This window comes from Trichosurus vulpecula, chromosome 5 (assembly GCF_011100635.1).
Source record: "Trichosurus vulpecula isolate mTriVul1 chromosome 5, mTriVul1.pri, whole genome shotgun sequence".
Taxonomy (NCBI): domain Eukaryota; kingdom Metazoa; phylum Chordata; class Mammalia; order Diprotodontia; family Phalangeridae; genus Trichosurus; species Trichosurus vulpecula.
In genome coordinates this window covers 302,018,321-302,036,283 of record NC_050577.1, presented here as the reverse complement: position 1 = coordinate 302,036,283, position 17,963 = coordinate 302,018,321, and the positions used below count along the sequence as shown (strand labels likewise).

The 17,963-nt window shown below is 47.4% G+C and overlaps 1 protein-coding gene across 1 annotated transcript in view; it reads right to left on the bottom strand.

Moving 5' to 3' along the window:
• Positions 1–3,914, bottom strand: part of PNPLA3 (patatin like phospholipase domain containing 3) — a 28,588-nt gene extending 24,674 nt beyond the window's left edge. The window contains exon 1 of the mRNA XM_036761989.1: positions 3,644–3,914. Coding sequence (XP_036617884.1) covers positions 3,644–3,830 — 187 coding nt within the window. The 5' untranslated portion in view covers positions 3,831–3,914. The remainder of the gene's footprint in view (positions 1–3,643) is intronic.
• Positions 3,915–17,963: the final 14,049 nt, after the last annotated feature.

Sequence of the window (17,963 nt, the reverse complement as noted above, 5' to 3'; positions counted from 1 at the left end):
AGTCAAGTGACTTGCCCTGAGTCACACAGATAGGAAATGTCTGAGGCTACATTTGAACTCGGGTCTTCCTGACTCCAGGCCCAGGGTTCTACCTACTCTGTCATCTAGCTGCCTCTAGAAACGAAGGAAACATTTATTTTAATTTGAGTTCTATTTTTATTTGGAATCTAAAGTAAAGGAAAATGATTCCCAGCTTCTTTTTTTTCACTTTTGAATATGAGGCAATATGATGCACTGGTAAGAACATATTGAAAGTCAGGAGACCTGGTTTTAAACCCAGTTTCTGTCACTATGACCTTGGGCAGTCACTTGGGAAGTCAGTTTCCTTCCCGTGAAATGAGGAAATTGGTCTACATGATCCCCAAGGGGACATTTCAAAGAAAACTGAGAAGACTTGTATGAACTGATGCAGACGGGAGGCAGCAGAACCAGGAGAACAATTTATACAATGACAACAATCTCATAAAGACAAACAGCTTTGAAAGACTTCGCAGCTGTGGTCTGTGTAATGACTAGCGATCAGCATGAAATCTCACATGGAACCTGCTGCCCACCTGTGGTGGATTCTGGGAGCAGACTGAGAGCTGTACTTTTGGAGTCCGCCAATGAGCGAATTTGTTCTGTTTAACCTTGTATTGACCCTGCTCTTTCTAGTTCAGTGGGGGAGGGTGGGAAGGAGAGAAGGTAAATTGTTGTGAATTGAAATGAAATATAATTTTACAAAGCTCAGCTCAAATGCCACCTCGAAGGCCTCAGGCCTTTCCTGGTGCCACTCCCCTTAATACTTTCTCTATTCGTGTCCCAAGATTTAGAGGATATCCTGTATCCTTTACTCATTCATCTGGTTAGAGTGGAAGCTCCTTGAGGACCAGCATTACTTCACTTTTGTCTCTGTATCCCGACACAGAGACTGGCACCAAGTAGGTATTTAGAATGTTCAAACTGTCTCTAAAGCTCTTCGTAAACAGTAAAGTGCTACAGAAAGTCAGCTATTAACCAAATAAAGTCCAAGCCCCAAGTCTGTCAGAAAGACAAGGAGGAACACAAGCAGTCAGCCAAAGTCTCCCCTCCCCCACAGCCACAGACCCCAATCTCCAGAACCAACATGGTCTCCCCAGAATGGTCACAGACCCCCGATTCCTTAGGGCTGCTGAAGGGAAAGTTTTAACAGAACCTGGCTTCTGGGCTGCAGAATCCGAGAGCCATTCATGGACTCGTTCCCTTGGCTCTCTCTACCATGTAATTAAATCTCCTCGCCACCAGCCCTCAGTGTGGGTATGGCACTTCCACCCAACGAGGTTTGATGGATGCCTGTACCTCCCTTCCTTGGTGGCTCATACCTTGTGGCCTCATTATAGTCAATCCCTTGTCTACCCTTTATAAAGCATTTTCCTACCAAAAAGCCAGCCCAATGCTGTCTCCCCATTTTACAGAGGCAAATCATGAGCCTCAGAAGCTGCTCACCAGGTCTAGTCTCTTCCTGAGCTGAAGCCCTCTTCACAACTTATCGGCCCAGTGCTTGACCATCCAGCCTATGCCTGAAGGCCTCTGGAAGGGAACCCTCTGTCTCCCACTGGAGGTAGCGCCCCCCCCCCCCCAGTCTCATGTCAAACCATCCATTTGTTAAGTTCTTCCTGGGGTCAAACCACCTGTGGTTTCTGCCAACCAGACCAAGGCTGATCCTGCCTCCATATGACGACCTGGCAAATACTTCAGAGGCAGCTGGCATGCCTGCCTCCTCCCCCAGCTGTCTTCTTTGCTCCAGGCTGAGCATCCCCGGACCTTTCCACCTTAGGCTGGAACTCAAGGATCTTGACCACTTCAGGAACTTCCCGGCTTAACCAAACCCTTCCTAATTTGTGCAGCCCAGAGCTGAACAGACACTCCAGGTGTGATCTGAGGGCAGGACAGAGGATTCTCCCCTCCCCTGAGGAGCCTGTGAGCTCCTCAGCTTTTTCTGGTTGTCCTATCACACTCCTAACTCACAAGGAATTGCAGATTATCCAAACATGGATCTTTTCCAAACACCTACCTGGCCATGCCACTTCACCTTTTATAAGGGACCTTGAATTCTTGGAAAGCAGATGACTTTACACTGCTCTCTAGGAAATCCCACATTGTTTAATGGGTCCAAGGAGGGGCTGCTAGGTGATGCCATAGTGCACAGAGAGCCAGGAAGACTCATGTTCCTGGGTTCAAATCTGGCCTCAGACATTTACTAAGTCATGTAGTCACTTCACCCTGTTTGCCTCGGTTTCCTCATCTGTAAAATGAGCTGGCAAAGGAAATGGCAAACCACTCCAGTATCTTTGCCAGAAAACCCCAAATGGGGTCATGTAGAGTTGGACACAACTGTCAAGCTTTTCTTGGATCCCTTTCACTCCATCCATCTGGTTCTCCCTCCAACATCATCCTTCCCAGGTTTGAAATGGAGATTTAGGGGGAAACAAGAAGTATTTGCCCAGCCAGAATCCTATAAGTAATCCAAGTTCCTCCAGCAAAGGGCTGCTCTCAGAAAAGGACCTGCCAGTGAAGTGACTGGAATGCAGAACCTGGGCCCGGATCATTTCCATTTTAAGCCTTCTCTAAAATTCGCCCTGACCCCAAAACATAAATAAACAAAAAGGCTTGCCTTTAAGACTCAAGATTAAGCATCTCAGCAGGCAAAGGATTCTAAGGAATCTGAAGGTCCCAGACAATCTCCAATTAGGAAACTGCTCGGCATCGAATTCCAGAGCAGGGAGTGGTCCGGAAAGGATTCAGTCCAAGCCTGTCACTTTAGAGAGGGAGGTAAACAAACTCGGAAAGAAGAATGGCAGGTCTATTTCCCAGGTCCTCTGATGACCATTACAAGCTTTGCCGGATTTGGCCACACTCAGGGGTGCCCCTTAGGTTGTAAATTCTTGGAGGGCAGTCACTGTCTTTGGCCTTTCTTTGTAGCACAGTGCCTGGCACATAGCAGTCTCTTAATAAATGTGTACTACTTGCCTCGCCCACGCCCCAACACACACACACCGGGCAGATTGACTTGTGAGTCAGTAAGACCTGGGGTCAGTTCTGCCCCTGATACTTCCTGGCTGAGTGACCTCCGCAAGCTCCTGAGATCTCTGTGCTCTGGACAAGCACCCTAAGAACCCACGGGGCATTCAGCTGGCCACTGTAGAGGCAGAGGCAGAGGTGCCTCCTCAGCTGGAAGTTGCCTCTCCAAATGAAACCTCAGATCCAGTCCCTCTGTCCTAGCGTGCCCTGGCCTCCAGGTCATTCAACCTGGGATCCTTCCTTCCTTTTCGGAAAGGGGCGAGTGAGAGGGGAGAGCCAGAGCCGGGGACGGAAAGCAAACGGAGAAGGGAAAAGAAAGGGGGAAGAAAAGAGCGAGAAGCAAGTAGCTGGCCAGCCAGCTCTTCCAGAGGTTTGGGGCGGAGAAGCCCGGGCTCCGTTCTTTCTCTCTCCCCTCCCGGTTCCGGGGACATGAGTGGGTGGCTCCTGTCCATGCCTCGGCTTAGGGGCTGGTACTGGGGAATCCTCAGGCCAGGAAGGCTAGCCTGCGCTCGTCTCAGGGCAGTGCCCGCAGACCCCAAATCCCAGCCCTGGGACTGCCGCCCTCGGAGAGCGGATGGGGGAGACGGCGCGGGTCCTCACGCACCGAGTGAGATCCCGCATAGGAAGGTGACACAATGCAGAGCCCCGGCCGAGGCGCCCAGCATCTTGGGGGCGTCGCGCAGCAATTGCGGGGCGCGCTCGCTCAGGCACTGGGTCACCCCAACGTAGTAAAAGCCCATGAAGCCGCAGCCAGAAAAGGACAGGTTCCAGCCCCGCATCTGCTCTGCCATGCCTGCTGATCTTACTGCGGAGTACCAGGCGGCTGCACCGGTGGACGAAGCGGCGTGCAGAAGTGAAAAAAGCAGGCTCGGAGGTCAGCTCCAAGTGCGGCACGGGACTCAAGACCAGCCTAGGACCGTAGGGGCCGCCCATGACCGCGGCCTTCCAAGCGGCCAATCGGCACCCTCCGGGCTGCTCCTCCAGCTCCTGAGAGCGGATGAATACGCAAATGAGGCCGAGCAGCCGCCCAATGAGGAGGCTCGGCGCGTCCGGTGTCCAGGAGAGGTGTCTGACCCAGAGATGCCTCTGGAGTGGGAGCTGGGGCAGCCCCGGGGAAACACTGCCCAGCCCCAGGAGAGGGATTCACGCCGTGGCTGCCGCCGCCTCGGGCAGCAGAGCAAACCATAACGATTTAGGGGGTAGGTTCGGAGCCCTTGAGGACCCTGAGGCCCAGAAAGAGCAGGGAGAGAAGGGAAGGGGGGGGGGGGCGGCGGCGTTTCTGCCGAGGTCCTCCAGGGGAGCTGCCTTCCTACTCTGCATTTGGCTTTTTTTTTTAAACTTCTTTCTTTCTTTCTTTAATATTTTTAGTTTTCAACATTGATTTCCACAAGATTTTGAGTTACAAATTTTCTCCCCGTTTCTACCGTCCCCAAGATGGCGTGTATTCTGATTGCCCCTTTCCCCAGGCTGCCTTCCCTTCTGTCACCCCACTCCCCCCCCATACTCTTTCCCCTTACTTTCTCGTAGGGCACGATAGGTTTCTATACCCACATTGCCTGTATATCTTATTTCCCAATTGCATGTAAAAAACAACTTTTTTTTTCAACATGTGCTTTTAAAACTTTGAGTTCCAAATTCTCTTCCCTCTTCCCTTCCCACCCACCCTCACTAGGAAGGCAAGCCATTCAACATAGGTCACACATTATCATTATGTAAAACACTTCCACAATACTCATGTTGTGAAAGGCTAACTATATTTCCTTCTATCCTATTCTGTCTCCCTTTATTCAGTTTTATCCCTTGACCCTGTCCCTTTTCAAAAGTGTTTGCTTTTGATTACCTCTTCCCCCATCTGCCCTCCCTTCTGTCATCCCCCCTTTTTTATCCCCTTCCCTTTACTTTTCTTGTAGAGTAAGATACCCAAATGAGTGTGTATGTTATTCTCTCCTCAAGTCAAATCTGATGAGAGCAAGATTCACTCATTCCCCCTCACCTGCCCCCTCTTCCCTTCCTACAGAACCACTTTTTCTTGCCACTTTTATGTGAGATAATTTGCCCCATTCTATCTCTTCCTTTTTCCTTCTCCCAATATATTTCTCTCTCACCCCTTAATTGTATTTATTTATTTTTAGATATCATTTCTTCATATTCAACTTGCCCTGGGCCCTTTGTCTATATATGCATGTATGTATGTATATTCCCTTCAACTACTCTTATACTTAGAAAGGTTTCATCAGTTACAAATATCATCTTTCCTTGTAGGGATGTAACCAAAACAGTTCAACTTTAGTAAGTCCCTTATGATTTCTCTTTCCTGTTTACCTTTTCATGCTTCTCTTTGATTCTCATGTTTGAAAGTCAAATTTTCTTTTCAGCTCTGGTCTTTTCTTTTTCAAGAATGCTTGAAAGTCTTCCATTTTATTGAAAATCCATATTTTGTCCTGGAGTATTATACTCAGTTTTGCCGGGCAGGTGATTCTTGGTTTTAATCCTAGCTCCTTTGACCTCCGGAATATCATATTCCAAGCTCCTCAATCCCTTAATGTAGAAGCTGCTAGATCTTGTGTTAATCCTGGTTGTGTTTTCACAATACTTGAATTGTTTCTTTCTGGCTGCTTGCAATATTTTCTCCTTGACCTGGGAACTCTGGAATTTGGCTATAATATTCCTAGGCGTTTTCTTCTTGGGATCTTTCTCAAGAGGCAGTTGGTGGATTCTTTGAATTTCTGTTTCACCCTCTGGCTCTAGAATATCAGGGCAGTTTTCCTTGATAATTTCTTGAAAGGTGATGTCTAGGCTCTTTTTTTGGTTGTGGCTTTCAGGTAGTCCAATAATTTTTAAGTTTATTTCTCCCAGATCTATTCTCCAGGTCAGTGGTTTTTCCAATGAGATATTTCATTGTCTTCCATTTTTTCATTCTTTTGGTTCTATTTCATAATTTCTTGATTTCTCATAAAGTCATTAGCTTCCACTTGCTCCAATCTCATTTTTAAGGTAGTATTTTCTTCAGTGGTCTTTTGGACCTCCTTTTCCATTTGTCTGATTCTGCCTTTCAAGGCATTCTTCTCCTCATTGGCTTTTTGGAGCTCTTTTGCCATTTGAGTTAGTCTATTTTTTAAGATGTTGTTTTCTTCAGTATTTTTTGGGGTCTCTTTAGCAAGTCATTGACTTGTTTTTTATGATTTTCTTACATAATTCTCATTTCTCTTCCCAATTTTTCCTTTACTTCTCTTACTTGCCTTCCCAAATCCTTTCTGAGCATTTCCATGGCCTGAGACCAATTCATATTTTTCTTGGAGGCTTTTGATGTAGGCTCTTTGACTTTGTCGACTTCTCCTGGCTGTATGTTTTGATCTTTTTTGTCACCAAAAAAATATTCTGTAGTCTGAGTCTGAGTCTAAGTCCTTTTTCACTGCCTGGTCATGTTCCCAGCCAACTAGTTGACTACTGAGGTTTTTGTCAGGGTATGACTGCCTTCAGAATAACTAGTGCTTTTTCCCAAGTTTCAGGGGCATTGTGTTGCTGTTTTCAGAGCTTTCTCTACTCAGCAAGCTCTGCCACACTAGTGCTCCTCCTCCCCCAAGAGCCGCCAACCAGGACTGCAACCCAGATCCAAGCAGGACAAAGAAAGAGAACCCTGCCTCTTCGCCAGCAAAGTGCTCCCTGCACTCTCGCTCTGATCTGTCACTTGACTCCTCCCACCAGGTGGGCCTGGGGCCTGGCACCACCTCCACCACCCCTAGGGCTGGGGATGACCATGCACTCTTCCCACCCCTATCCAGCAGTTTTTCCACTTTGTCTTTCCACTTTTGTCTTTGGCATTTGTGGGTTGAGAAGTCTGGTAGCTGCCACAGCTCATTGATTCAGGGCCCTATGGCTTGCTCCGCTCCATCTCCTCAGTGCCTGGTCTGTCCTGGTGCAGCCCATGCTGGGCTGCACTCTGCTCCCAGCACGGTGTGATAGACCCTTCCCAGCGACCATCCAGGCCGTCTTGGGCTGGAGACCTGCTTCCCTCTGTTATTTCATGGGCTCTGTAGCTCTAGAATTTGTGCAGAGCCATTTTTTACAGATGTTTGGAGGGATTTGGGGGAGAGCCTAAGTGAGTCCCTGCTTTCCTGCAGCCATCTTGGCTCTGCCCCTGGCATTTGGCTTTTTGGGAGGGTTGGAGGAGCTGGGAGGGCTTCTGACAGGGGTGTCAGAACTGGGAGGGCTCTTAGAACCTGGAAGGTGGGAGGGATATTAGAAATCATTTGTGCAGCTGTCTCTTTTTCAGTTCAGCTCAGTTAGATTCAAAAGCCCTTCTAAGTGGCCTAGAAATAGGCAGAAACTTGCCCAGCACCATGTGAAAGGCAAAGAGGAGACTTGAACTCAGGACCCTGGACTCCTGGTAAGCTGGATCTTCTCAGTTTCCCTCCAGCCATTTCCAGTCATTCACTCAAACCTTATTTAAGGCCTACCTCCCCCCCCCCCCCGCCCTGCCCTGTGCTGGTGGTAGAATCCAAAGACAAAACCAAGAAAATGCTCCCTACCCAGTCTATTCAGGGAAGACAACATGTGCTAAATCCATGCAAAACAGAGACATATTTTTAGGAAAGACCCTGGGGCAGGGGAGTGGAAAAGAAAGGCCTCTTGTAGTATGTGCTACTTCAGCTGAGCTTGATGGGAACTAGGGATTTTGAGAGCTGGAGGTGAAGAAGTGTGCCTTCCAGGAGTGAGGATCAGCTGGCAGAGGCAGGGAATGGAGTCTTATCTACCAAGAACAACCAGAAGACACTCTAGTCTAGACCACAGTATTGGTAGAAGGGATGTGGGAAAAGACTCCAAAAGTCTATTGGGGCCAAGTTACAGAGGATCTTAGAGGCCAAACAGAGGGATTTATATTTGATCATCATTCTAGGTCATAGGGAGCCATTGGGGTTGATGGTCAGAGAGGAGGGAGACCCATTAGGAAGTGATTGAAATGGTGGAGGGGAAGAGAGCCAAAAGAGGGAGGTGACTGAGTGGAGAAAAAGGGGTAGATAAAGGTGAAAGGGGATAGGAGAAGCTAAAAATGACCAGGGTTGGCAACTAAGTGGAGAGAAGGGTGAGGGAACATGAACAATCTGGGATCCGTTGAGGACCATGCAGGAGCTGCGGAAGGGGTGAGGGTAGGGGAAAAGACAAGGAATTCTTCTGTCTATTGGTCTGCTCTTTCTTCTGTTATTCCCTCCAACCCCAACCCCACTTTGCTTAATCTCCTCTTCTGCTTTCCTGTCAGGTGAAGGGAAATACACAGTTAACAATGATAACTATAAATGTGAATGAGATAAACCGTCACATAAAACAGAAGTGGATAGCAGAGTGAATCAAAAAGCAGAATACTATAATATGTTGTTTACAAGAAACACACTTGAAGCAGAGGGACACACACAGAACAAAACTAAGGGGCTGGAGCAGAATATATTATGCTTCAGCTGAAGTAAAAAAAAAAAAACAACAACAACAGGGGTAGCAGTCCTGATCTCAGACAATGCAAAAGCAAAAACAGATCTAATTAAAAGAGATAAGGAAGGAAACTACAATCTTGCTAAAAGGTACCATAGACAATGAAGTAATATCAATACTAAACATATGCACCAAGTCATATCGCATCCAAATTCTTAAAGGAGAAGTCAGGTGAGTTACAAGTTTATGACCAAACAAGAGAGAGAACATTATGAAATGTAAAATAGATCATTTTGATTATATTAAATTAAAAAGCTTTTGCACAAACAAAACCAATGCAACCAAGATTGGAAAGAAAGCAGAAAGCTGGGGAACAATCTTTACAGCAAGTGTCTCCAATAAAGGTCTCATTTTTCAAATATTTAGAGAATTGAGTCAAATTTATAAGAATACAAGCCATTCCCCAATTGATAAGTGATCAAAAAAGATGAACAGGCAGTTTTCAGATGAAGAAATCAAAGCTATCTGTAGGCATATGAGGAAGTGCTTTAAATTACTTTTGACTAGAGAAATGCAAATTCAAACAACTCTGAGATACCAACTCACACCTATCAGATTGGCTAATATGGCAAAAAAGGAAAATGACATATGTTGGAGAGGATATGGGAAAACAGACACTAATGCATTGTTGGTAGAGTTGTGAACTGATCCAACCATTCTGGAGAGCAATTTGGAACTCTGCCAAAGGGCAACAAAATTGTGCCCTTTGATCCAGCAATACCGCTACTAGGTCTGTATCCCAAAGAGATCATAAAAAAGGGAAAAGGACTTAAATGTGCAAAAATATTTATAGCAGCTTTTGTTATGATGGCGAAATATTAAAAATTGAGGGGATGCCCATCAATTGGGGAATGGAAGAATAAGCTGTGGCATGTGAATGTAATGGAATACTGTTGGGCAATATGAAATGATGGGCAGGCAGATTTCAGAAAAACATGGAAACACTTGTATGAACTGATACATAGTGAAATAATCAGAACCAGGGAAACATTGTACACAGTATCAGAACATCGTGTGATGATCAGCAATGAATGATTCAGCTCTTCTCAGCAACACAGTGATCCAAGACAAGTACAGAGGAAAATGCTATCCACATCCAGATAAAGAGCTCATGGACCTCGAATGCAGATCAGAGCCCACTTTTTTGATTATTCACACTTGGGGCAGCTAGGTGGTACAGTGAGTAGAGTACCAGCCCTGGAGTCAGGAGGACCTAAGTTCAAATCCAGCCTCAGATTCTTGACACACTAGCTGTGTGACCTTGGGCAAGTCACTTAACCCCAAATGCCCTGCCTTCCCCCTCAAAAAAAAAAGGATTATTTACACTTTGAAGGCAAGGAGATCACAGTGAAAGATGTAAGTCAGAGTCATCAAACACATGGCCTTTATCACTCCCTGGTGTGGTGCAAAAAACATTAAAATGTAATTGGGAAACATTCGACAAAATAAATAAAAATACAATAGAATATAGGTAATGTTGATATGCGCCTTTCTAAATCAATGTATGGCCCACAGGGATCCTTACGTATGGTTTTTTTGGTTGTTGTTCAGTCATGTCTGACTCTTGGTGACCCTTTTGGGGGTTTTCTTGGCAAAGATACTGTAGAGGTTTGCCATTTCCTTCTCCAGTTCATTCTGACACCAGGTTTGAACTCAAGAAGATGAGTCTTCCTGACTCCAGGCCGGGAGCTCTATGCACTATGGCACCCCTTATGTATGGTTTAATGGTGCCCATTTCTTTTTGACTTCGCCACCACTGATATAAGGGATGAGGCCTCATTAGTACCTTTTGCCAGAGGCTACCGTTTGGCTGTGGGTTATCCCTACCAGACGCAGCCCAGATCGAAGGGAAAATTTAGGGCTCAAAAGCCCGGAGTGGTTCACCAAGAATCCGTAGCTTGGAATGTGGCTGCACCAGCGTCCTTCCTGAAGGCAGGGCCAAACTGGCTCTTTGATCCCATTGGCAGCCCCCAAAAGGCCCCAGAGGCCAGCAGATCTGGGAGAGCCCCCATCTTCCGGGTGATAGGAAGTGACTAAGGGGTAGGTCAGGGTTGGGACCTTCCAGGTCCCCCCATTCCCAGCTCAGTGCTCTTTTCCATCACCCTGCCACAAGAGGCCTTAGTTGTGAGGCTAAGAGACATACATTATGGTTCCCTGTGATGCTTCATAGTTGGCTAAGCCCAGCAAAGTGCTTGATTGTCTCATGTGTGAAATTGAATTAATAATCTTTGTAATACCTTTTTGTGATTGGTTTTTGGAATGGAAAGTGCTTTACATACCAGTACAGCTATGACCTACAGGGGCCTTAGGGCCTGGAGGATAGCTGAGGTTGCTCTCATGGCCAGGGCTGGCACGGAGACAGGGCTAGGGCACGGTTTCCGAGCTCAGCAGCCAAGGTGAGTCAGACCTTGTTGAACTGAAGTGAAGTGAGCTCATATCTGCTGATCCCGAATCCAACATATTTTCTTTGGGGTCTGCAGAGACCGTACATTCCCTTGGAGGGAGGAAGGCCATGCAGAGACCTGAAAGAAAATTGCCACATGATCATCACAGTTCCAGGGCCACTTTCTGACAAGTAAGAGGTAGCCCCTTGGCACCCAATACGCCTCTCTCCTTGCAAAGGAAGCTGGGGAAGCTGAGCTGAGGGGGTAGGGTCAGTAAAACTTCATCATCTGGAAACAGGAATCCCCAAGACAGCCTCAGCCCCTATCCTACTCCAAGGTGGTTTTGTGGCAGCAGGGAACAGCTGAGGTCTTTTCACTGTTGATCAGAGCCGTCCATCTTGGAAGGGGGGCAGAAAGGGGAGTGAGACCTCAGAGGGGCTGAGCTGCATGGCTGCAGGGGTCTGGGGTTTCTGAGTGGCCTTCCCACCCCAGGAGTTTCCATGTTGCTGAGGTCATCTGACCTGCTGGGACACAGAGAACATGGGACAAGGCTTTGGGCTATGAGGACTGTGGATCTGAGTTTATGAGTTTCTCTTATCTCTCCTGCTTCAGTTTCCTTATCTATGAAATAGAGATAAGTTTATTTGTTCTGGCTACTAGACTATAAGACTATTATATTGGCTTAGGTTCAAATCCTGCTTCTGACCCATTCTTAACTGCGTGACCTTGGGAAGTCTTGCTGTCTCCCTCACTTTGTTTTCTCCTCTTTGAAAGGAAGGACATGTACTAGATGGTTCTAAAACTATGACCCAACAAGATGGGACTGTTGAGCTCCTCAGATCATAACACGTTATTAAAAACATGAGGGATTCTTACTGGATAATGGAAGTGTGGAGATGTTAGGAGACCCCTCGTTTTCCAGAGCTGAGGCCCACCAAGCAGGCTGTGCCACAAGCTTGACGTAGCAATGATCCTTTGCTCTCACCCTCTGGATGATCTCCCCCTTTGGCAAAGTCACGTAATTATTGTATTGCTTTGACTATCACCATATGTTCTCTGAGCTCGGGCAAGCACTGGACAAGTACCCATATTCCGGTGACGAAGCCCTGCTATGAATCACACTGGTCACCCTGTTGCTGTTCCCTGTCATTGTCAGGGCTACAGCTCACTGCACAACCATTGGTACAAGTGTTGAGAGCTCCCCACGCTGCCTCGGGTGCGGCCCTGGCACATGGACCTAGATAACCTCCTTGCTTGTAAGCCATTTCCCTCACTTTGAAATTAAGCTTCTCTTTGGCTCCTGATCTCCTGTCTCTAGCCTGCTCTGCGGGGCTCTGGCCACCCACAGGTTAGAGGCCAGTTTGGTCCAGTTGACAGAAGCAACATGGCATAATGGATGGAGAAGCAGTCTTAAAGCTCAGAAGACCTGGGTTCAAATCCTGCAGCCCTAGACAAGTCACCTTCACCTCTCAGTGCCCCAACACTACAAATTGCAGAGAAAGTACCGACCTACATTGGTAGACTTCAAACCTAAAACCAATCCCTATCCCCTATTACCAGATGAAGTCTACGCTCATCTGTGAGACTGTAACATCACACTGAATTGGCCATCCTTTCAGAGTTGGCACCCAAATACTCATTCAGTTTAAGGTGAATGCCTCCCATGACCCCCTCTGCAAGGCAAAGGGAGATGTGGTCCCAGTATCAGTCAGGTTGAGGAGCTCAGGAAGTGCCCCCAGGAAAAGGCCAAGTCCTGAAGGACAGTCTCCTTTGGGTCATTATCTCTCCAGAGCCTTTCATATCACTCCCTTTAATGCATTCTGGTCCCTCAAACTGGCCCACGAGCTGTTTCCCATTCAGTCCTCTCTATCTGTTGTCTCCATGACTTTGCAAAGTGGTCCTCAGGTCTAGAATGGCCTGGTCTGTGCTGTGTTCTCATGTTCTCATGTTCAACTGGGTGAATTTCCTAATTTCCACTCTAGGTCAGAGATGCCATTTTGTCTTTATCCCCAACACAGTGTCTGATAAAATGAGCCCTTCATGGATTTGGTTGAAATGAATACCTTTGAGTCTGTTTCCTCCACAGTAAGAAGGGGATCAATCATCTTTGCCTGACCTACTCCATAGGGCTATGGGGAAGCCAGAAGGAGAGGTAAGACATATTGGAGCTGCCAGTGGTGGAGCTGAATCTAGAGAGAGCCTTGGGGTGGGGGCTGGGTGATGGCTGCTTTCTAGTGTCTCAAGGGTTGTCTTGTGCAAGACACATTGGCCTTGCTCTGTTTGGACCAAGAGGCAGGAACCAGGAGGGATGAATGGAGGCTGCAGAGAGGCACATTGAGGCTGGATGCCAGGAGACATTTCCTAACATAACAGAGGTGTCCCAAAGGAGAATAGGCTGCCTTGGATTGAGAGTGAGTTCCCTGTTCTGGAGGGTCATCATGTAAAGGCTGGATGAGTCTATGGCTGGCATGTTGTGTGTGTAGGGGAGCATGTGGGGGGTGTTTCTTGTTGGGGTATGGGTTGGATCACCTGACACCACTGGAGCTCCTCCCAACTCCGAGATTCTGGAATTCTGACTCAGAAAGATTTCAACAGAATCCTCCTCTTTCCTTTCCTGGCTTTGCGACCCTGGGCAAATCACTTCAACCCTCTGAACCTTCATTTTCTCATCTGTAAAATGGGGTTATAACACAAGATTGTTGTGAGATCATGTACACCAGCCTTGCGGTAGTAGAGAAATGTGTTGTTATTATTGAATAATGAATGAATGAATGAAGCACGTGCAAAGTGTTGTACTGGTGATACAAGCAGAAGGGGAGGCCAGCTCCTGCTTTCCAGGGGCTCCCATTCTAATAACATACAGGGCAGATTTCAGTTGCAAGTCTGATGGATGCATCCCCTGGTCCTTAGGATGGTCAGGCCTTTCTCAGCTTTCCTGCCATTCCCACTGATAAAATCCTTTCCACTTCTCATGCTGAACCACCAGACAGGACCAAGGACTCTGGTGGCATCACGTCCTTGTTTGGGTCCTCACTCCCTGTGGCTGCAGACCCTTCAGGAGCAGACCCCAGGCTGTACTTCCCCAGAATGGGGGCAGAGGGCACAGGGTGGGCAGCATGGCCACTCCCAAGGCTCTTGGATTTGGGGCACTGGGCTGTTCTCATCAGGGTCAGAGGGGAAATGGTGGTCAAGGCAGTGGTGATGGTTTCACCTACCTCCTTTTTCTCCCTTGGGGTGCCTCGCTGTTCCAGCTAAGCTAGCTTGCCACCTTATGGTTGGCAGTTGGTTGGCAAAGCTGGTGCCTTCAGAGGAGCTTGATGATGGTTTTGAGGCTTGGGCTGGAAGCAGAAATAGTGGCTGGGGATGGAGTGGGTGGCATTGCCATTCCCGGGACTCCTGTGTCCATTAACTCCCTGTTGATGGCAGTTGGTCAGCAATTCCATTAGACACTGAAATACAAGAGGTGACTATCATTGGGACAAATACTCCTGAGGACAAGATTGGAGAGCATATGCTTGTTGGTTCATTGACAGCGCCTTTTAAAGCCCTTGGCTCCTTTTTCCTCCTTTCCTCTTGGATGGAGCCTTGGGGGTGGTGCCCTGTCTTCTCGGCTTGACTCTGTCTCTCCACAGAGGAGAAGAGGGAACATGCCTCTGGGATACTTGCTGTGATATATACCAAGCAATACAGCCCAGAGCCATGTGTTATCCCAACCTTTGACCAGAGGTGGGCCAGGCTTTGCTTCACCTCCATAGCCCATAGTTGGAGGAGACAGAGCAGGTCCCAGCCCGAGGAGTTATGGTCCCTTATCCTGAATACACAAGACTTAGCCCCAGTAAGCCTTTCCAATGCCCTTACCCAGCCTGTTGGCACCATAGCCCACTCACTCCAGGGAAGGCTTTCTGCCACTTCCCTTGGTCAGCCCTGTACCTGGTTCCACACATGAGTGGGGCCAGTGGGAACAGAATCCCCCAACTAGCAGGGACCTCTGAGTATGAGCTGGTCCCACTAGAATAAAAATCTCCTTTTAAGCATCCTGACAAGTTGCCATCCAGTCTTTGCATAAAGATTTTCAGGGAAAGCTTACCTCCTGGTGACTCCCTCTCCACTGTTCACAGTTCTGCCCTGGGGGACTAAGCTCTCTTCCATCCCATAGTCCCTCAAATGACTTGATGACAGCTCCCAGGTTCCCCTGAGGAATGCAGTTTGGGGGTGTGGGGGGCAGGGTTAGTGAAAGTGTTTTCTCTGGCAGACTTTAGAGAGAAGGAGGATGGTTGACCTATCCCAGGCCTGGTATAGAGCTGGAACACAGGGACAGGGAGCTTCTACCTAGAACAGTGCTAGGTGAAGTAACTTGTGAGATTTGAGCAAAGGTCTACCTGGCTTCAAGGCGGGATCTCCATGTCCCATTAATACTATGTTTTCTCATCTCTTGTGGCAAATTCGATTCAAGGTATCGGTTCAGGGTTAATTTGGTTCTTTTGTTGTTGTCGTTTAGTCATTTCAGACTCTTCATGACCCTTTTTGAGGTTTTCTTGGCCAAGACACTAGAGTGGTTTGCCATGCTCTTCTCCAGATAATCTTATAGATGAGGAAACTGAGGCAGATAGGGTTAAGTGACTGGCCCAGGATCAAACAGCTGAAAAGTGTCTGAGGCAAGATTTGAACTCAGGAAGACCCGGTACCCTTTCTTCAGGAGTGCCACCAAGCTCCCCTTTCAATCATTTGGGGCTGGGTGAGAAGTGAGACAGAAGGAAATGGCCTCAGGATTGACCTAAACTGGGTAGTAAAGCTCCTCCAAGCTTTTCAAAAATGATTAGCTTACCAATATGAAAGGCAAAAATTGGAGAAAACATTTCCTATTTGTCCTCATTTTAAGCCATCGACACCTAAACAATGAGCCTAGTGAAGTGGGGATTGGGAGCTTTCACTGTCCACTCTGGAAAGGCCTGAGGTGATTGGGCTTAAAGGCTTGGTCTAGTTCAGCCCTTTGAAAACACTCTGGGCTAGTCCAGAGAACCTGAAATAACTAGGGAGCCACCAGACTGAAAGTAATTTGGCCCAGCTTTTAGGGGGAAAACCCTTTCCAGACTCCATAATATCTTGTAACATTGAGTGACCAAAAATTGTATTCTGACAGACAGCTTCCACAGGGAACAGAATGGAGCCCCACGTGTAGAAAGGGGCCTGCTAGAGGGATCTGTCTCTGGGTTGGTCCAGGGGAGGCAAAGTAGGCTCTCTAGCCTCTTCTTCCCTCCACTCTTCTCCAAAGGAAACGTTCATTCCTGCCAGGAGACGAAGTGGGAGGGTAGGGCCCGAGCCACTCTGATCTCCGCAGAGAGAGAGAGGGGGAATACCAGGCTAGAAATATATCTGTCTGCTTCCTTTAATGTCTAGGGGATACGATCAGGTTCGAGCTGACTTCTGATCATTTTGTCACTTTGGGGTGAAGGGGGACCCCCAAGCTTTATAGAAAAGGCTTGACCCCTTTCCCACCTGATACCAGGTCTACAATGAACACACACAGTGAACAGCAAAGAAAACCCATCTATCCAAATCTTAGCAAAATAGAAGTCAGAGAAGGTCTCTGTAGGAGACCTATCAGACAATACTGAGTGAAGAAGCTCAGTGCTTCAGAGCCAGGGAGGGGGTCCTAGGTCTTCTCCAAGGGCAAATTCCTCAAACTTTCTGGTGAAGTAAACTGGGGATAGGGATGTGATGGATGCTGCCTGCTGCTCTTCTCATGCCTTCCTATGGTCTCATCTTCAGCAGCCTGAAATGGGCTTGGCTTCTTCTTCCCTCCATCTTGCAAATGTCTCCCCTTCATGTTCCAAGAATGCTGAAGTCCCTTATCTGATCATAATCTATTGGCTTTTCAGCTCTCCTCATTCTGCCTTCCTTTACATCACTTCCCTCTTCATCCTCACAGTGACCTCCCATCCCTTGACTCCTCAATTCTCTCTTTGGCCATCTCCCCAGCACTGGCCACTCTCTCCTCTTCTCCCCATCTTGATTCCTTGATAAACCACTTCATCTCTACACTAGCCCCTTATCATGTCACTGATTACTCCCAGCCAAGCCTCAGCCTTGAATCATTCCTGCCAGTGTCATCTGTGGACCTACCATACACATGCTGCTGAACAGAAATGGAGAAAATCACAACCATTCTGATGGAATCCACTACAAATGTATGTTACCCAACCTCACCTGGGCCCTCGCTGCTACTCAGCAATCTTACTTTACCTCCCTCATAATCTCACTCTTCCAGTCTCCACAGTGGCTCTTCCAAACCTGCTTATCCTTCCTCAAACCTCCCACTCTGTCAGTTGAGAACTCTGCTTTATATTTTACTGAAAAAAAAATGAGGCCATTTACTGTGAGCTTCCTCCTCTCCCTTCTCCTTTATCTTCTATCACTCAGGTACCTTCTGCTCCTCTTCTCCTTCTTCACTCCTTTTTCATATGATGAGGTGGTTTGATGCCTTATCATATCTACCTGCTCAAATGATCTTCAAAAGATTGTCCCCTCTGTTTTGCCCTCTCTCACTGATTTTCAATCTCTTTGTCTGCTGGCTCATTTAGTACTGCCTGTTCACATTCCCATGTCTCCCCTATCCTGAAAAAACCCTCCCTTGACTCTTCCATCCTCGATAACCCTCATCCTGTATCTCTTCTGCCCTTTATAGGTAACTCCTAGAAGGCCTGTAAGAGGTGCCTCCACTTTCTCTCCTCTCGCTCTCTTCTTAACCCCTTATTACCTGGCTTTGGACCTCATCATTCTGCCAAAACTACTCTCTCCAAAGTTGCTGATGATCCCTTAGTTGCCAAATCCAATGACCTTTTCTCAATCCTAATTCTCCTTGACCTCTTTGCAGCCTTTGACACAATTGTTTACTCCACCTCCCTGACAGTCTCTTTTCTCAAGGTTTTTGGGACACCACTCTCTCTTAGCTTCCTCTTACCTATCTGACCACTCCTTCTCTGTCTCCTTTGCTGGATCCTCTTCCAGACCACTCCCTTTAGTCTAGGTATCTCTCAGGGTTTTGACCTGAGTCCT